Here is a 21,362-nt window from a genome sequence, read left to right on the forward strand (position 1 = left end):
ACCTACCTCCACACTTAGAATTGAGCACTGGAGACGTCTTGAAGTAATTTCTTTAACCTGGTTGTCATTCTACCAGCATATACCAATCAACAGGAAGCTGTGCCGGTTTTTATTGTTACTATAAAACGTTTAGACTTGTACTTTCTGACAAGATTACCTGTTGCAGGTTCTCCTCAGGCCAGCTGTGAAGACCCTAACCTGGATCGGGTCCCCTGCCGATTAGGGGGTAAGAGGCGTGGGGTCATGACACACAGACCCTCGGAGTTGGGTAGAAGCAAGCACTAGGTGAGGTGCAGGAGGCACACCTTATATCTCCCTTTTCTCTGCCCCCAAGTCCCTTTAGTCAGCGTATAGTTTTCTGATTGGTCTGCGCCATGCAGTCTGTCAGCAGTCACTGGTCTGGTGAGCAGGGTACCCAGGTGTGGGCTCCTTTTGGCGGGCTATTTGTGGACCAAGAAGTGAAGTGAATGGTCACTGAATCCCAGGGCTCTGGGTCCACGCCATCTTTGGAGGCCTCCTGCTACAATTACCCTCAATTTATGAATGAATTTGTAGTTTCTCCCTCATGTGAGCAGCTGAATCACTAGGATTCCAAGACATGTGATGTAGGACTCTGAAGTCAATATAACAGTATTACTAGTATAGGGTTCTCACCATCTGTTTTTTTGATGTTGGTGGTGTTTTTTTTTTTCTTCTTTATCCATTGATTGAAAACTTACTTTGTGTTGCTCACCAACACTTTCTCTTACTGCACTACTATGAGTTAGAGTTGTGATATCCAAATTCAGTACTGTTGAAGACAAGTGAATTACCCTAAATCCTGTCACTAGGGAGGACATTTGGCAGGGTAAGTGTTTCCAGCAAGACATGTTCCTGGTCATTCACAGGTCCTTGACTTTTTCCTCTGTATACAGCTTAGGTTCCTCTATGGGAAGTTTGTCAATTCACCAGAGAATGTGAATTAATTAGCCTTAATAAAAGCAAGATAACTACTTTTTAAAAATATTTCTATTTATTATTTTTATTTTATATGTATGTGTGTATTGCCTGTGTGTAGGTAAGTGAAGCCCTGTCATGCAATGCCCACAGAGGACAGAAGAGGCTTTTGGATCCCCTGGAACTGGAGTTATGGACAGTTAATACCCACAGAGGACAGAAAAGGCTGTTGGATCCCCTGGAACTGGAGTTACGGACAGTTGTTAGCTACCATGTGGGTGCTGGGATTCGAATCTGGGTCTTCTGTAAGAAAAACCGGTGTTCTTAACCGCTGAGCTATCTCTCCAGCCCCAATAAGTATTTTTTTAAAGGGAGGAAAGCAATGTGGAGCAAGAGTAGATCCTCTTGCTTACTAAACTACAAAAGTTCAAGTCCTTGGGTTAATTAAATATCAACTAGAAACTACTAAAATTTGAAGTGGCTACTCCAGGCCTATCACCATAGCTTGGTTCAATCTAAAACCATCCCCCCTTTAAAAAATTTTTTTCAATAGGTAGTTTTACATTCATGAACAACTAACATGAAAAAGAATCCTCTACTAAGATTACTTTTAAGATCTGTGTCTTTGTGAGTATATACACGTGTGTGTGTGTGTGTGTGTGTGTGTGCATGTGAGGAGGCCAGAAGAGGGTATCAGATCCCTCAGAGCTGGAGTTACAAGTGATTGTGGGATGCCTGGCTTGTTACATGGGTGTTGGAATCTGAACTTGAGTTCTCCTAAATTTCACAACAAATGTGCTTAACTAAAGAGCTATCTCTCCGGCCCCAAGATTTTTTGAAGTTTCATAGTAGCCAAATTAAATTAAACTGGGACTGGAGAGATGGCTCAGTGGTCAAGAACACTGGTTGTTCTTGCAGAAGACCCGAGTTCAAATCCTAGCACCCACATGGCAGCTAACAACTGTCCATAACTCCAGTTCCAGGGGATCCGATAGCCTCTTCTGACCTCCACAGGCATTGCACGACATGGGTGCACTTACCTATATGCAGGCAATACATGCATACACATAAAAATAAAAAATAAAATAAAATAATTTAAACTGTTATAGAATGGCCCTAATGAATACAGAAGATTTAAATGAACAAGATCCAGCTGATTTGTTCTATTGAAAAGTGTCCCAAAGCTAGTGATACTTTTGCAAATATATTCCTAGAAAGTCATATACAATTTTAAAATCTATGTTCTTCTTAAAGTTTCAAATATTTAGGTTTAATTTAATTATGTGCACATGTGTATGTCTGTCTGTGGGTCTGTGCATGTGAGTGCAGGTGTTGGTGTATGCTGAGATGGTTGCTGGGAATTGAAATTAGGTCCTCTGTAAGAGCAGTACATGATCTTAACCATGGAGCCATCTCTCTAGCTCTTAAAATCTGTATTTCAAGAGCAGTAGATGGAGAGATGGCTTAATGTAAGAATGTGTACTGCTCTTGCAAGAGGACCCACATTGGGCAGCTCACAACCACCTATAACTCCAGCTCTGGGGACCTGATGCCCTCTTCTGGACTCTGCAGGCACATGCACCCCCACACATATACATAACTAAAAATCAAAATAAATCTTTAAAAAAGATCAGTAGATGAGGCCTATTTCCCCAACTAAAAGGGGAAGATCCCTAAATAACTAGATTTTTAGACATTAGTCATTAGGTCCCTTACTACAAGCAGTAGTAAGTATGAGTATCTTCTACAACAATATGAGATTTTTGAATTCTCATAACTCCTTGTCTCTGGATTTGATTTTTCAAAGAAGTATTAGGTGAGAAGCATTCAAGGGTCTGATTGTAGAAATTGCAGGAAGCAGTCTTCATTACTGACATTTAGTCAGTGTCAGTAAATGGGGGACAGATGCACTCGGAAATGATCCTCAGGTGTTAATGTGGAATCAGGGGTATCTGAGAGAATGAACAAGCTGTGAGAGCCTGTGGGATGAAGAGTGCTGTAGTGGTCAGATGTCAAGCTTAATTCCTGAGTGCAAGTCCAGAGATGACTTCTGCGGTTTGGGAAATTGGATTTGCCAGTAAGTGCTGAACCTCTTTTGAATGCCAAGACAAATGAGCTCTTCTCTACTCCAGCTGAGTCACCACAGAGGACAGGGCCCATCCCTTAGAAATGGCACCATCGCCCATTAGCCACTGACCTGAAATGAGATAAACATGACCCCACTGCAGGAGCCCAAAATGGCCCTGACAGTCACTCAGCCAGCCGTGGGGTGGAGGGGCAGAGTGCAGGCGTGGAGGGTGTCTTGTCAGCTCAAGCTTCCAAGGCTACCAACCAAAACCCTTGAGAAATGTCGCCTCGGGTTCTAGACTCACTCTCTGAAAATTGCACTGCAATCTGCATGTCCTATCGCAAAGACCGTTTATTTGGAGATTCAGCTCTTGCCCTCAATGTGGGATGCAAAATGAGCAGATAAAGGGACTCATAGCCTTTGATGGAGTTGGGATATTCTAGAGAGATGAACAGAAAATGACACCTGTGAGCATTGTTCAACTAATGAGGCACATTATAATCCGTAGCTGAATTTTAGCGCCACTCCAGGGATTCAAATTTAAATACTCAATTCTTTCTAAGATTTACTAATTACACATATTTCCGAATATAGAAATCTCAGCTACTGATTCCTACCAGGTATGCTGACGATGTCCAAAGGGTTCTTTAATTGCTTCATTTGCGTGTAAAGCACATAATCCTCTTGTTGGCTCTTCATTTTCTCAATGAGCTGTGTGCAAGTTACTTTAATGGCTGGTCTCGGTTTGTGATTCTTAAAAGACACCCGAGCGGAACATTTGCCCAAATGTTCTTCACCGTCCTGAAGTAAGGATTTTGGAATTAAACAGGAATGAAATAACCTCATCTATTACAATTCACACAAACACACAGATTGAGAGTTCTTTGAGCCTAGCAAGTTGGCATCAACTGATAATGGTTTTAACTTTATAGAAAGTGATTTTTGTGCCCACAGATGGTGGTTCCTGTGAGCTGTCAACTTGATAGACTCTACAGTCACCTGGAAGATGGGCCTCTGGGCATGCCTGTAGGGGGTTATCTTGATTGTGTTAATTGAGATGGGACGATCTGCCTACTGTGGGTGGCATCATTTCCTGGCTGAAATCCTGGATTATTAAGTAGAGAAAGGGAGCTGGGCAGGCACATGCCTTCATCATTCTGCTTTCTGACTGGATGTGATGTGACCAGCCTCTTCAAGCTCCTGACTCTGACTTCCCACCACGATGGACTGTACCCTTGAACTGTGACTCAGAATAAACCCTTTTTCTCCTAAGTTGATTTTGTCAGAGTATTTTTGTCATAGTAACAAGAAAAGAAACTAAGATACAGCTAAGTACAACAGTCCTTTGATCTTTGCTGTCATTTCAACTCTCATTTTCTGACTGTGCCCTTACATAATAATGCTGGGCCTGTTCAAGAAATAGCATTGATGTCTGTTGAGCCCTTTTTGACTCAAACCTCTAGGATAACGGGCGCTTCACTTCCTACCTTGAACCAGCACAATAGATAGACGTTAAGCTTATTAACTTGAATTAAAAGATGAAGTTGATTCCTAGTGACAAAAATACCAACATGTCTTGCTGTCTTATGGATTAGCTCCTTTAATTCCAATTTTACAGATCAAAATGCTGAAGTCTTACAAAGGAACCTGCCCCATATCTTAAGCTAGGAAATCAGAATTGGAATTTATTTCTATCTGAGGTCAGCTAACTAACTCTGGGCTATAGTAATCTTGCTTCCTTATTCTGAGATCTAGTCCAAAATAGACATGCAGATGCTCCAGATGGGAGGAGTTCAGCCACCTGAGCGATGCTTGTTTGCACTCATACTGCAGATTCCAGGATCACCCTCACTTATTTCCAACCCAAAGCCACCTGAGCTTCCGCTAGACATCAGCCATGTGGTCCTGTGGGATACTAATTCTTCCCCCTTTGGGTCAAGATTCTTTAACCTGACACTTAAAGCAAAGGGCCTAAAACACTGCAGAAAAATGCACTGTTCATACTATCATTAGGCTTGGAATGAGAAGATCACAGTCACTAGTCATAGCCCCATCCAAACCCAGCTGTGGGCTCCTAGTCAGGGTGTCCTGTTCAAATGGGGCAGGTAGAAGCAATAACCCTCATTTCATCTTTCTGATTTAAATGGGGTGATGTCCTGGTTAAGACAAGTACCAGAAATACTTAAAAAGAAAAAGCCCATGGGGAAAGAAATTACAATCAAAGTTGGGTCTGTCTGCTTAATAAGCCTGTTTCTAAAACTAGTTCAAAAAACTGAAATAGGCTTTCCAGTGGTGGGGAAACTTTTCCTTCTGAGTGCCAGTTTTGGATGGGAGGGGATTTCTGGGGTGCATTAGCATGCTAATTACTGGTGCAACTTAGAGAGTAGTGAAAGGTGTTCCAAACTCCTATCAGAGGACCCCTCCTGATGTCCTTTGATGTCACTCATTTCCAGGAAAGGGAAAGAGCCAGGTATTGTGTTATCCCCTTTGTTCTGCTGTGGTCAAACACCTCCACAGAACTAAAGCAGTGGTGTGAAGATGAAAGCCTGTCCTTCACCTCAGGAAATGGGGCTCTTCAATTAAACCTGCTGCAATACCCAAACCAGAGGAACACACTGTTGGTGGGGGAAACCTAGTAATTGTTTTTTCCTTTAGCTTTAGTCTGAAGTTTTCAGTTTGCAACACTAGAAATCAAAGGCACCTTTCTAATCCTTTCAAAAAAAATTAATTCTAAGGTTAATAAGCAAAGTGGAGTGTTGCTGTTGTGCTGGAACCTGTTTCTGAGTTCTGGTAAACTCTTCCAGAGGCACTGCATTGCGGGCGGCATGCCTTTGCCTCTGAAGCTCTGCGTCCCTGTGACACTTTGATGTGGGACATGTCCTTTGGGTCCTCGGCTACTTGAACTCAGACCATGACCATGACAGTCTCGGCTGGTTTCTCCACTCATGTTCTTGCTGCTGCCTCCAGACTGACCCCACACAGAAAGTTCATCTGGTCCTAATTTCCACATAGGTTTTCTGCTCACTCTCCTGAATATGGAGTGAAGGAAACTTAACAAATGCGTTGTTCAGTGGGTGTCGTAGTGAGGCGGGTATTGCCTATAGCATGCATGGGCACTGCTCTGTGTTTTATGCAATGCTTCTATGTATGTGATTCTTTAACCTGACATGGAATTGGCCTCATGTTATACCAGCCTGCCAACCAGAAATGTCACCAGCTGACGGGAAAAAGAACACATTGGTATTTGAGAGTGAGTCATTCTAAGCATGCTGAAGTGTCAGGAGGGACACCAAAGGGAGCTGTGAAATTCTCTCGGGGGGGGGGGGGAGATGGCAGTTATGTGGCTAGTTTTAAATACAGACCATAAAGCTGTGAAGGTGAAGCCAGTAATAAATGGAGTTGGTTCCCAAGCATGATCTAGGAATCCCAAACCAGTAGCCGTAGAACATTGTTGCCTGGTACCACAGAGCTGCAGCCCACCTCATGATCTGATCATTTGGCCAGGAGAGATCTTTGATCATCCAGAGATCCTCTTATTTGCATGGCTGTGGTTTGCATGGTCCCTATTTGTGTGGCAGAAATTGCACCAGTGGAAATTACGTGCAAAGTGGCTTAAGCTAACCTCTGAGAACTGTGCACCTGCCAGTCTGGACGGTCTTCCTTCACATGACAGGAATTATATGTCAAAAACTGCACACAAAGAAACTCACTATCTCCCAAAGACAAGGGTTATTTAATGAAAATCTAACTGCCAGGCATGGGATAGCTCTGTATGGGTCATTGGTTAGAGAAGTCACAGAGGCACTCAAAACAACACAGCCTATTCCCATTACTCTTGGTTGTCCAGCATAACTAAACAGCAAGACCCTACTGCTGAAGACATCACCCAATTAGTTTGCGGGACATTGAGAAATCAATCTCAAGCTGACCAGGAAACTCTCCTGGCTGGCCAGCTTTTGTAGTGCTGAAAGGTGCTCTGTAGACTGCTGGAGCAGAAAAGACATCCAAGTCTTACCCAGTGCTGTACCCTGCATGCTATAACACTGACCTGCCAGGCAAGTTGTGCCCACTGTTTTAGTAGTGAGATGATGATTGTGGGGGTAACCAAGAACTTTCTGATTAGATAATGCCTGATCCTAATGAGGAAGCTCATATCTGGTAGTGTAAACCTGGTCAAAAGTCCATGATTTGGGAGGTCATAGGCCCTAGGAGGGAACCTATTGGTCGTATTTTGATAAACGGTCTTAAGGTTTGTGTTTATAACCACAGATCTGTGCTGCTTTCAGCCTTGGTCAGAGAAGCTTCTTTTTGCAGTGAGCAGTAGTTAGGGCAGAGACTCAGAACTGGTCAAAGTGCTGAGAATAAGTAACTGTGAGTGCTCAGCCATAGATGAGTTAACTGTATTAACCTCCCTCCATCCAAGTCTCAAAAGGAACATTGTGGAAGAATGGGAGGAAAGAATTTAAGAGCCAGAGGATGGAGAGGAGACAAAATGCTTTCTCTTCTGGGGGCTGGACAGATGGCACAGTGTTTAAGAGCACTGATTGCTCTTACAGGGGACCTGGGAGGGAGGGAGACTCACTTTTCTTTGGGGATATGGCCACTGATAGGTTGTCCATGCCCCAGTGGGTGGTCACATACCAATTTGTATATGGTTAGCACTAATTAGGCACGGTGGGCTATTAGAGGTGATGATGATGATGATGATGATGATGATAAAGGACATGAAGTCAAGAGAAAGAAAGGTTGGTGGGTCCCAAGAGGAGTTGGCAAGAAGCAGGAGGTGGAGAAGAACAAAATACATTGTATACATGTATGATTTTCAATAAATAAAAATATCATTTAAAAAATAAAAACTGAACATTGTAACTTAAGAACAAAAAGGAACAAGAAAGAAAAAAGAAAAAAGAGGCCATACCATAAAAGTAATTTTCCAAATAGAGTCCACCAGCAGTCCTGCCGCCTGCTGCCTTTTACAGCATACTCAATAAGCTATTTTTCCTATTTTGACCTGAAAAATAAATTTGTCTGCTACTTTCCAATCCCTTCTCCACTACTGAGGCAGATGCGTGGCTCCTATGTGCTTTTGTTCTTAAAATCAAATAGAAAATAAAGATAGGATGTAAGGAGAAAATCGTATTTTATTTGTTAAGAGTCAGTCACACTTTGGACCAGAAACAGCCAAAGTGTAACCTGCATGCAAGGGCTGCAAATGAATCCCTACATGACATTCCTAAACCAAATATAAGAGAAACACAAATTATGCTGGGCATGGTGGCATGTGCCTTTAATCCCAGCCCTTGGAGGCCAAGGCAGGCGGATCTCTGTGAGATCAAGCCCAGCCTGGTCCACATAGGGACCTTCCAAGTGGGCTGGGACTAGGGAGACCCTGTCAAAACAAGACAGAAAAGAAAAGAAACAAAAAGTAAGAGTGAAAACCCCATTCTAAGAAACCTGGCTGTATTCTGACCCTAAACCACACACAAAGGAAAGGGAGTGGGCCTTTACTATGGCCCACCTGAGTATAAGAATTATAGATCACTGATACTCTAATGAGATACGATTTCCCTGGCACTCAGCTCATATGTTTATGTAAAATGAATGGGGTTTTTCATTTGCAAATAGAAGACACAAAGTCAGGGTGGCAGTGGTAAGGTGAGGGTGGAGATGGGGGAGGAGGCCTGAACATAATCAAAATTCATTGTACCAAATTCTTGAATCAATAAAATTTCTCCTAAAGAGTCTCACTTTTTAAAGCAAGACTGTACCCATGGAAGTTGTTAATAGGTTACATCACTAATTATAGCAGCTTACCTCCTCCGGGTTGTAGCGTTCTGTGCTAAACACCAAATCCACTTCACATCCTTTTTTAGGGTCAACCTGAAACACAGAAATTCATGCCGAAGCACCATTAACATTCTCATAGCAAGGGTCGTCTTCGTGGGGTACTGTGGCATCTCAATGGAGCTGCTGTGTTTACACCTCGATAAAACGGTAATTCTTCAAAAGGAGAAAAGATCTCATATTTTGATCTGAGTATGGTGTTCTGTTTGTGGTTTGATACCTACTCACAGAGGAAGTTGGAAAAGGGATATGGTGTATCCAGGGTGGAAGCTGACTTTGTTAAGAGCATCTGTATGATAAACAGGTGTGCTGGGGGGCGGGGGGTGCTGGAGTCAATTCCTTCATTCCCCAGGTGTTCTGTGTCTTTCCAAGGCCGGGATCTGGGTGCTCAGGCAACATCAACAAGGAGAGTAGCTGAAGGCTCATCTTTGTGTCATTCTTGGTCAAGTAGAGAACGGGCAACAAATGCAAAATAACACATTTTCAGGTATGAGCAAGTAAAGAACGAGTGGTGGTCAAGGAAGTGCCTGGGACAAGGCAGTCTCCAAGCTGAAAGCTGAAGGACCGTAAGGAGGGAGTCGTGTCTGATCAGGGTGTGAGCATGCCTGCAGGTAGACCCACAGGTGCAGGCACGAGGTGGAATTGCCAACAGATCTTCAGCCTGGGACAAGCTGGCAATAATGAAGGAGTCTTCAGGTCTTATGACCCTGGCTATAGTCTGGATTTTGTGTTCCCTAAAGATCCATGTATTAAAGGTTTGGTCCTTAGAGGTGCTGTTGGGAGATGGTGGAACTTAAAGAGATGGGGCCTAATGAGACAACTTCGGGTCATTGGTAGACACCCTTGAAGAGGACTGTGAGACCCCAATCTCTTAATTTTTCTTGATTTTCCTTGCTGGCCACAAAGTGAGCAGATTTGTTCAGTCATATACTACCACTGTGATGTGCTGTCCCACCAAAGGCCCAAACACAACAAGACTAAGTCATCATGGACCAAAACTTCAAATAGTGAGTTAAAAATTATTTTCCTTTTATAACTTGATTATCTTGGTCATTTGTTATAGTAACAGAAAACTGACTGACATAGTCTCTCTGTTGCAGTTTTCATAGGCAGGCACACTTTCTAAACTTTTGAATTGATTACAGTGCATATTTTGGGGGTAAATTTATACTATTTAGAATTTTACTAGTTGCCACCACTTAAAAATTATTTATTTTATGTGTATGAGTGCTATGCCTGCATGTATGTAAGTGCACCCATGTCATGCAGTGCCCACGGAAGCCAGAAGAGGGTGTCAGATTCCCTGGAACTGGAGTTTTGGACAGTTGTTAGTTGCCATATAGGTGCTGAGAATCAAACTTTGGTCCTCTGCAAGAGTAGTCAGCGCTTAACCGCTGAACCATTTCTACAGCTCCTGTTATTTTGTTTTGCTTTGTTTTTTGAGTCAGCGTCTCCTGGTAACCCCAGCTGGCCTGGAACTTGCTATGTAGACCAGGCTGGCCTCCATCTTACAGAAATCCTGCTGCCTCTACCTTCCGAATGCTTTGAATGCTGGAATTAAAGGTGTGCACCACCATGCCTGGCTACTTGCCACCATTTTTTAAAGAAACAAAAAGGATCTCTGTGAGATTGTGTCCAGCCTGGTCACCATAGTGAGTTCTAGACTACTTGAGGCTTCAGGGAGACACTGTCTCAAAAAGACTGAGAAAAGAGAAATGAATACTATCTAGACAATAAAGGAATTTTGCATTGCACAGAGCTGAAGTTATTTCACATAATCTTGATTAAGTGGGATTTTGGAAATGTCAATTTCCTTTGAATTTTGACCCAAGAACACAATAACCAGAGTTATATTAAGTAGATCATATATTGTCCATTGCTACTCTTTTTTTCAAATATTTTTAAATTTTTTTAGAAGAAGCATATCATTACAGCTTTAATATGCTCAATAGCAGTTTCCAGAGCAAAGCTCTTTCAGAAGTGGCTATAAAATTTTTAGGTTCTCTGTTGAATTAATACAGTTATACAATATTGAACTCAGTATAAGCCCTGTAAGACATAAAATTGAATGAGCTTTTAACCTTTAAAAAAGATCTCCATTTCATTTTAAAATATACTGTTTCTTACAGAAAGCCTCATTGTTTTTGCTACTAACACTGAGATGTTGGCGCATGCATCTCTAATCTGTATGTGTCTGATTATTACTAGTCATAATTGGTTGCACTTGGATCCTTGGCACCTGTGTATGTCTATAAAGTCACCGGGTAGATTTCAATGGTAATGTTTATCACCTCTACTAATTAACATGACGTAAATTTTTATGCTTCCTCCTCAAATATAATACATTTTTAAAAATTTGTTGATTTTTTTTTTGTGTGTGTATATCACACAGAACATCCCAAACCATCTTATTCAACTATATACCACTTCCCAGATGGCACCCTCCCATAGCCTCCCTCCCCCGCACTAGAGCCCTTATACTCTGTTATCCCTGCTACTGACTGCTGTGTGGTCGGCACCCCCAGCCATTCCCCACCACTTGCCCTTCTGGTGAATCTAGTCAGCCTTTCTAGAGGTCTTTGTTTTAGGAAGGTCAGCTGTTCCTCATCTAGCAGCAATCAGTTGTCAATATTCCTTTAGCTAAGATTGGGGTCTGCTGTTCATTTTCCCAGTTCTATGCTGAGTTACTATCTGGGAGTCCCTTGGGCCACCCTGGCCAACAACTCAAAAGAAGGTATCTCCTATCTGGCATTGTTGCTTGTTATGTAGCCTTTAGCTATACATATGGACTCCATCCATAACTACTTTACAACTGTAGAAGGGGTAGGGTTGAATGGCAATTATTTACATAGACAATATTCAAATATATGAATGTATAGATGTTGCTGGAAGACAAGAGGGTATCCAGGAGCACAGCACACACAGCAGTTTGCCTAGGTTCATTTTTAAACTCTGAGCATGTTACCAAACACACAGAGAAGTCTGTCTGTCCACCCATTCCCTATTGGCCACTTCCTATACCAAGCAGTGACCATCCTGACAGCCTTCCCATGAACCTACCTCTAGTATAGAATCATGAGAGTAAACAGGTGGGCAGTACAGCCAGCAGTGGGGCTGAGGGCTGCCTGTGTACAGAGTTCCAGCTTAGGAAGGCTTTCTGTAGCAGGTGAGGCCTAAACTAACTTTAGCCAGTATTACTCGGGCAAAAATGTGGGGACAAAGAGTAGGAGTTGGCATTTGGGTGGGGGGTGATGAGAGCTTGCAGAAGGTAATGCTCCTGCTTGCCCACAGGTTCTATGCCTTTAAAGACTTGCTGCTCTGGCCCTGGGACTCCTGCTCCCTGCATGTGCCCCTGAGGACCTGTTCTGGGCCTGGCATGTTCCCTGAGTTTCTGAGTCTTCCCAGTGCCCTCATCCTCAGGTTTCCAGCTGAGAGGGGCCAGCTGGAGGGGAAGCCAGGCAAGAGAAAGGCAGGAGGGAGCTGAGCTGGATGGAGAGCATCTGAGATGTTCGGGAGGACTGAGGCCACTGAAGCATGGAAGTAGATGTGATCCTTCAAGGATGACCTGTAGAATGAGATGAACCCAAGGGACATCAGCTTTCTATCGTAGCCAATCAGCTGATTAGCTGACAGAAACACTCCAAGATCTTCCTTATTCTTGATATAGCTGCATATTTTATAGAGAACTTAAGATGGTTAATAGAATTTGGATTTCTGGGTTTTGCTTTTGTTGTTTTTGTTTTTAAACACATGGAGCAAAGTAGGGTCCCAGTAAGCTCTTCCTTGTGAGGGGAAAAAGCAAGCAAACTGGAACCAGATTCACAAGGCCCAAGGCTGAGTCAGTCTGGCCCTTTGAAGACTTATTTTTTTATTTTTATTTTTATTTTTTGCTTATTTAATTGGCTTATTTTGTTTCAACCAGGCACTCTTGAAACGTCCACATTTCTTACAAAATAGGATTTCAGTATTTTTGGTTGTGCTTTATCATGTATCAAGGCACTCAGTCTTTTTAGCATCTCCCAAAGGTCTCTCTGCTCCTTCTCACCCTGAGTCACAAGTTCCAATGCTGCTTTTCTGGTTGAGGCGAGATAAGTCAGCACCAGGCAGGGCTGCCTTTATCTGCATGCTGTGCCCCTGCCATCTGAGGACTGCATCGACATCCTTGGTTTGAATAGCGATATTCTGTGGTAAGGCAGCCTTTGCTGTTCAGCAGCACTAGATCCAGGATTTATTGTCTACCATATCCCAAGCCCTGTGCTAGGTGCAGGTTACAGCAGGCAAAACAATAGTACCATCTGTCCTGGGACAGCATAGAGAAGGACTTATTATTTAATAAGCTGCTTGTAGACATGATTATTTGATTAGAGTTGACTTATGAGTTTTGTAAGGAGAATTGATCTAGTCTAGGGATTTGGGATGTGACATTTGAGTTTAACTCTGAAGATTAAGGAGGAATCGGCTTTGGGAGTGGGGGAGGGAGCTGGTGAGTCATCCCACACTGGGAACAGGGGGCTGAAGGGCCTGAGGAGCAGCCTGTGGAGCCAGAGGCCAGAAAGGCTAGAGTCAGTGCCAGGAGAGCTGACTAGGTGGGCAAGGGCTGGCCCTGCAGGTTACAGTGAGGGATGACTAGACAAGGAGTTCTGAAAGGACCCTCTAGCTGGAGAGCAGAAAACAGGAGCCACAGCAAGGTTGTAGCTGGGCAGAACACTAGAGTGTGCAAAGGAAGTAGATGGAGGAGTAGGACCTTGGGCCAAGGCAGGGACCACAGATATGGATGGACGTCCATTCCGGGCAGATACAAGTCCCAAGAAGGTATAAAATCAAGTTATGCACAGCCATGTTATGCACAGTGATATTTGGTCAACCATGGGCCTCATATATGTAGTACCATAAGATTATTACAGAGCTGAAAAATTTGTATTGTCTAGGGACATCATAGCTGTTACCACAGTGCAACATGTCACTCAAGTGTCAGTGGTGACACTAAGGAAAACAAATCTATTGCACCACCAGTTGTATAAAAGTGCAGCATACAGGGGCTGGAGAGATGGCTCAGTGGTTAAAAGTGCTGGTGTCTCTTCCAGAGGATAGGAGTTCATTTCCCAGCACCCAACTTGGCAGCTTACAACCACCCGTAACTCCCATTCAGGGGGATCCAATGCCCTCTTCTGGCTCTGTAGGCACCAGCACACATGTGCACATAAACATACACAGACATGCATACATACACACAAATTTAAAGTTCTTAAAAGTGGAGCATGTAGGCCGGGCATGGTGGCACATGCCTTTAATCCCAGCACTTGGGAGGCAGAGGAAGGCAGATCTCTGTGAGTTCAAGGCCAGCCTGGCCTATATGGTGAGTTCCAGGCCAGCTGGGGCTATAGGGAGATCCTGTCTTCAAAAAGACCAAAAAAAAAAAAAAAAGTGTAGCATGTAGAATTACATATAGTATAGCATATTTGACATTGATAATAAACGACCATGTTACTGGGTCATGTGCTTTTATCATTATTTCAGAGCATACTCATAAAAAAAAAAAGTTTACAATAGCATGCCAGGATACACCGGCAGCAGCTGCACACAGTTAATGCTGATGCATCTCTTAGTTGCATTAAGGGCTATGTTGAGTAACCTGTGTCATCTAGCTTTGTGTGATAACACTATGATGTTCATACAAGGACACATGGCCTCCAGATCAAATGTGATCTGGAAGTTCTCAGATCACATCCCCATTGCTAAGTGGCGTATGACCATAATTTAACACCAGAAATACATTTTATGTTAAGACCACATTGTTAAAACCAAGGGTCATTTAAGATGCTCATATCTACAGAACAGCAACAGTGCTGGGCACTTTCTAAACACTTCCCATGTAGTAAGTATGCAAAGAAAGCTCTGAGGCCTATTCAAATGAATCAGTGGGAAATGCAAATTAAAGACACACTGAGTTGTCACGATACAGCTCCTGGACTACAAGCCATCAGAAACTGGATAGGGGCCTGGAGAGATGGCTCTGTGGTTAAGAGCACTTGCTGCTCTTGCAGAGGACCAGGGTTTACTTCCTAGCACCCACCTGATGGCTAACAACTGTCAATAACTCTAGTTCCAGGGAATCCAACTACCTTTTCTGGTCTGCATGGGCATGCATGTAGTACACATACATACAGGCAGGAAAACACTGGTACATATCATACATATAAAATAAGAATTTTTTAAAGAAAGTGAATAAGGTTTTATGTTTTCATTAGGTTTCCCATTGTCAGGGTGATTTAATTTGAAGAATGTAATAAACACAACACAGGTTTGTTTTGTTTTGTCTTGTTCTGTCTTTTTGTGACAGGGTCTCCCTGTAGCCCTAGCTGGCCTGGAACTCACTATGTAGACCAGGCTGACCTCGAACTCACAGAGATCTGCCTGCCTCTGCCTCTCAAGTGCTGGGATTAAAGGAAAGTGCCACTACGCCTGGCAGTAAACACAACACATTTTTGAATCTAGCTCAACTCCCTGGTCCTTGGCTAGCCTTCTATGGTCAGCTGACCCCCTCTTGCCTACTGAGCCTCCCTCTGTTACCTGCACAACAGGTCATGTTCTTCTGCGTACAAAGTGAGACCATTAAATTCATTTGAAAAGAGCTGGATCTTAGGGCTGGAGAGATGGGTTGGTGGTTAAAGGCACTGACTGCTCTTGCAGAGGACACAGGTTTGATTCCCAGCACCACCATGGCAGCTAACGATTATTTGGAACTCCAGTTCCAGGGGAATTCAACACCCTCTTCTGACTCTGCGGGCACTGCATGACATTGGTGCATTTACACATATACAGGCAATACACTAGTATACATAAAGAAAAGAATATTTTTTTTAAAGAGAGCTGGATCCTACACTGAGCAGAAGTGAAGACCCTGCTTTCCCACCGCAGGAGTCAGCTACAGTGAAGAGCAGAGCTTAATGTCCAGCAAAGTACGTTGTTTTTGCATTTTCCAGAATAAGGCTCTTTGCTAAGAAAAAGTCCAAACAAACCAAGTAATCATGTGACTGTAGAGCACAAAGGAATTGTTAACTCTTTACCCCAAACTTTTAAATTATGTGTAAAGGGGATTTTATGTACTTACAGCCTAGAATGGTCATGGACCACTAATGGCATGATTCCTGTTTGAATCTGGGGTTTGTGCATTTTATTTATATATTCCTTGTTTTTCTGCTCCACTGGCCCATGAAAAGAGTTACGTCTGGCCCTCTTGGGTGTATCTTCCCTCTTGGGTCATCTGGGGACTCATCATACTTTGACTTTGGGCTTAACATGCAGTCATTTGGGAGGGAGGGCACTTTCAAAGTCGTGCTTGAGAAATCATAAAATGGAGTGCCTTTCAGAGAACTGGATTCAGTAAACTACATTGATTATTCTTTCTTTTTTGGTAAGAGAAATGTTCCTAGATCCTTATATAGAAATACTAAGTATTTAATTAGTGCTTATGTATAAAAGCATCCTGCAAGCTACTACGAGTGAATGAATCATGATAACACGTTATCTAAATCTATTTCTGTATCTATACCTATATCAACTAATCAGTAAATCATGACAACATATCATCTGATCCAGTTTCTTCTATATTTACCTACATCAATCAATCTCTTTCTCTAATCTACCCATTCATCCATCAATCCATATATTAATTTCACTCTGTGCCTCACCTGACTTCATACAGTGTCCGTATATGAACTTAGGTCCCAAAAGCCTTGCAGACATTCTCAGTTTTTCATTTTATAAATGAAGAAGCAGGTAACTTGTCCCAGCTATTAGGTAGTACCACAAAGCCCATTCCTCCCCATAGTGCAAAAAGCAGGTATTCATTGCAAAAACAGGGCTCAGCAACCCTTTCTAAGGACACAGAAAGCAGAGCCGGCTGCTGGTGTGTGTGAGGGGAGAGACAGGATGAATGAATCCTTGGCCTGGGGTTGGCCTTGGGCTGTGTCTGCAACCAGGGGTCCTGTAGATCAGAACCCCCCCAAGCCTTTCCTCTGGGGGAAAGTAACAGGAAGGACTGGAGTGTTAGTTTGCTGGGGTTTCATAACAAAAGATCATTAGCTGGTGGATTAAGACAACAGGTAGCTTTCCTCTCCAGTTCTGAGGGCTAGAAGTCAGTGTTCCATGTCAGCAGGACCAGTTCCTGAGACTCCAGGTCTTCCTAGTTCTAGGAGCTGGCTCTTGAGCCTTGGCATTTCCTGGCTTGCAAGTGCATCACTCCAGTCTCTGCCTCTGCCTTTAAATGCTGCTCTTCCCTCTGTGGGTCTGGTCCTTCCCAGAGCCCTTTTATACAGACACTAGTCATTGGATTTAAGGCCCATGCTAATCCAGTGTGAACTTATCTTCCCTTGATTACATCTTCAGACACTCTCTTTACAATACAAGGGCATTCACCAGCTCTGGGGGTTAGGACTTCAAATAACAACATAATCCATGACAGCATAGATGTAAATATGGGCAAGGCTGTAGAAGACTCCCTGGGTGCAGATCCTTTGGGACAAGTTATAAATGGAAGCATGACCCAGGGTAGGCAGGGAAAGTGCCAGGAATGACCAGGACCAGGACCAAGACAAGCAAGAGACAGAGACAGGCTGCTCAAGACAGTAGAGTAGGAGCCAGAGGACGGGAGCAGCCCAACTTGGGGGTTATCACGTTAATGTGCAGTATACTTGAAGTTGAGGTCACAATGCTGGCCAGGGGCCAGGTTGGAGGAGGCCTTTTACAGGGGCTTTATTTTAGAGCAGTGGGTGTTCGGCAGATTGCCCTGGTTGGAGGGGGTTTGCTAAACACAGTGTGCTAGGTCCACCCACAGAGTGTTAATTCAGTAAATCTGGAGTGTGGTCTGAGAATTGCATTTTAACCAATTCCAACTGAGACTGAGGCTGCTGGTCCTGGGACCACATTTGAGAACTTTTGAGCTGCTGAGTGGGACCACTGAATCTGAGAGACAAAAAGTGAAGTAGCTCCAGGAACAGTTGTTCACACTCAGGAAGGTGAGGGTATCATCAGGGTCAATGAAATAAAGAAATGTTATTTCAAAGTGTGGTCCACATAGAAACCCAGAGTCTCTGGAGAATGAGGCTATGACATTTCAGAAAGTCAAGGTGGCAGGTCTACCCTCTGCTTCAGCAGGGGGATCTAACAAGGTTCTCTGATGACATAGTAGAGGCCATATTTCTTTTTCTTTTTTTATTTTTATTTTATGTGTATGAGTGTTATGCCTACATGTATGTGCATGTACCCATGTCATGCAATGCCATGGAGTTCAGAAGAGGGTTTCGGATTCCCCTGGAACTGGAGTTAAGGATGGTTCATAGCCACCATGTGGGTGCTGGGAATCAAACCCGGGTCCTCTGCAAGAGCAGTCAGTGCTCTTAACCACTGAGCCATCTCTCCAGCCCCATTAGGGGCCGTTTTTCAAGAAGGAACATTTGGAGAGGCAGTTTGGAAAAAAATACTTTTTGAAGAAAATTTACTCCTTGCTTTCTGTTACACAGCTAGCTACTTTGCCATACAATAGTCCCCCTTAATTGCAGAGGTGCATTCCAAGACCCTCAGTGGATGCGTGAAATGCTAGGCAATAACAAGGCCATCTTCTTCTATGAATGCCTTTGATAATGCTAATAAATCAGGCACAGTAAGAGATTAAGAGATCTTGGTTGAGATTGAGAGAGGCCTGGAAAACCGGCAAAACTGACACACTTGTGGGTGTGCCTGTGAGAATGCCCCTAGAGATAACTGTCATGTGGTGAGCGAACTGAGAGGGAAGACCCACCCTGAATGTGGGTCTAATAAGCTGGAGGCCTGGGATGGGAAAAAGTGGAAGGAGGAGGCTCACACATGCAGGTTTGGCTTCCTGATGGCTTTGCTGCTACCACTGCCTGTGGACATCAGACTGTGTTTTTTTTAGCCTTTGAATATGTACTTGCACAGTTACTCTCCAGGCCTTCAGCTTCAGAGTAGGACATCACTGGTGTGTCTTGTTCTGGGGTTTCTAGAAGGGAACAGCTGCTGGTTCACTAGCTTCGCCTGCGGGTGGCCACCGTGGGCTATCCTCTGACTGTGCAAGCCAATCTAACAAGTTTCCCTTTATGTACAGTCTATTGGTTCTGTTCCACTGAAGAACCCTAAACAATACAGTAAGAATCACCAATAATGACACAGCACAATTAGAACAATATTCTGTAATAACAGTTTATATTTTAGGGTCATTAGTAAATAAAGTTGCTTCAACACAAGCACATAATGCTGTGACAGCTGATTTGATAACCTGGATAGGATGGCTACTAAGAGACTAACAGGTAGGTAGCATATATAGTGTGGATCTACTGGACGATGGGGTGATTCACATCAGGAAGGGACAGAGTGGGCTAGCATGAGATTTCATACTGTCAAGATGGCATGTAATTTAAAACATAAATTATTCCTGAAAATTTCCACTTAGTATCTCTGCTATTGATCACCAGTAACAAACCACAGAAAATGAAAACCACAGTGGAGGGAGCAGGCTACTATATATGTCATTTATATATGCATCAAGAAGTGAAAAGTACATGTTCTAAAGGCAGCTCTACCAATTTGTGTCTTATTTTCAGTAAAAGCTGCCCATCATAAACCACAAAGTTATTTTCATACTAATGGATCAAAGATTTTCCCCCTCTACTATCTAGAGCAATATCTGTATATTAGGCTCTAGCCTAAAATATGGGGTTTTGTTTTGCTTTGTTTCTGAGCTATTAGGTAAACCACTAAATATGAGGTATGAGTATTAAAAAGAAACCCAAGGAACTAAAAGACAAACAAGACATATTTATTTATCCTATTTTACAAATCGAATTCCCCCTTTTAAAATATTTTATTTATTATTTTTATTTTTTATGTGTATGACTTTTTTCTCTGCATGTATGTAAGTGCACCATGTGTGGCACCCATGGAGGCCAGAAGAGGGCATCAGATCCCTTGGAACTGGAATCACACACAGTTGCTAGTTACCATGTAGATGCCAGGAACTAAACCTGGGTCCTCTGCAAGAGCAGCTAGTACTCTTAACTGATGGGCCATCTCTCCATTTCCCTCAAAGACTGATTTTTAATGTTAAGTATATGCACACAATTTCCAAAGTTCTTGGTCTCTAGCTTTTAAGCAATGAGTCACCCCATGCTTGGATACTCACATGTGCAGCCAGGGTATATATGTGCCTATGCATGCTGCCTCATTTAGAGAATATTTTAGAGAGCCAGTCCCATAGTGGTTGGAGATAGTATCCATGACACATGTCTACTCTGGGCTACTTCTTATGGTTGCTTAGTGTGTCACTAGCCAGTAAAGCTAAGTTATGAAAGAATCTTGTGCACATTTGCATAGAAGACCTATGTGAATCCACAAGCATACCAAGGGTATAAGTCCACAGTGAACACGAAATTAGGGATCACAAGTAATTCTCTATATTCCTTCCTAACACTGCTGTGTGTGATGAATTGCCACAGTGCTAGCAAAACAACATGAAATATATTCACCCGAGGTTCTAGAAGTTAGAAGTAGGTCTCACTGAGCTAAAAGCAAAGTGTCCCGGGAACGCTGATGCTCTGGAGGCTCAAGGGAAAATCTCTTTCTTTTTTCAGAGACAGCAGCCCTCCTTGGCTCATGGCGCCATCTCTTAGCCTCAGGGCCAGCAGTGTGGCCTGTCTCCTTCTAAGGACCCTTATGCTGACCTTGGGACCAACAAAATAATCTAGGACAATTTCATCATTCTGTAGTAATGAATGACCTTGGCAAATATCCCTTTTTTTTTTTTTTACAATGTATGATCTAAAAGAGCCATTGCTCCCCCAAACGCACCTGGTTCTTGGGCTACTGTTAGTGCCTCTCACAGAGCCTGGTGTTGATGGTTCTCAGGAAGTGGCTGCTTTTGCTCCCTTCAATTATTCATGGAGCCATGGCATGCTCTCATCAGAACTACCTGCTCTGCTCGTCATCTTGGGATTGGACCAGAGACTGCTTTGACCTGCCTTGACCTGGCTCTCCAGTAGTCATCTTTTCTTTTTTTGGGGGGGGGTCTTTTTGAGACAGGGTCTCCCTGTAGCCCCAGCTGGCCCGGAACTCACTATGTAGACCAGGCTGGCCTTGAACTCACAGAGATCCACCTGCCTCTGCCTCCCGAGTGCTGGAATTAAAGGTGTGTGCCACCATGCCTAGCTCCAATAGTCATCTTTATTTTCACTTTGTAAGTGTGTCCGCCTCTCCTGGATTATGTGATAAGCTTCTGCTTCGATTCAGCTCCTGTACTGCACTGGCACAAGTCCTTACTGGAAGCAACTTTCAAACATTTGTTAAATGAGATAACGGCAGCTGAATGGCAGCCATTGGGACATCTGGAAGAGGAGGTTGGGCCAAGACCCATTTTGCTTCCTCCCTAGCAGGAGAAAGGAGACCTGGCAAGTTGCATCCTTGTTATGTCTAGCCTTTCCTGGTTAGTCCCACCACAGGGCCA

The 21,362-nt window shown here is 43.3% G+C and overlaps 1 protein-coding gene across 1 annotated transcript in view; it reads right to left on the reverse strand.

Annotated features, from left to right (window-relative positions):
* Rarres1 (retinoic acid receptor responder 1) overlaps positions 1 to 21,362 on the reverse strand; it is a 37,476-nt gene that overhangs the window by 9,290 nt on the left and 6,824 nt on the right. The window contains exons 2-3 of the mRNA XM_008837471.3: positions 8,819 to 8,884; positions 3,622 to 3,805 (exon numbers count right to left, since the gene is read on the reverse strand). Of these exons, the coding sequence (XP_008835693.1) occupies positions 3,622 to 3,805; positions 8,819 to 8,884 (250 nt within the window). The remainder of the gene's footprint in view (positions 1 to 3,621; positions 3,806 to 8,818; positions 8,885 to 21,362) is intronic.

This window comes from Nannospalax galili, unplaced genomic scaffold (assembly GCF_000622305.1).
Source record: "Nannospalax galili isolate Female #2095 unplaced genomic scaffold, S.galili_v1.0 scaffold617, whole genome shotgun sequence".
Taxonomy (NCBI): domain Eukaryota; kingdom Metazoa; phylum Chordata; class Mammalia; order Rodentia; family Spalacidae; genus Nannospalax; species Nannospalax galili.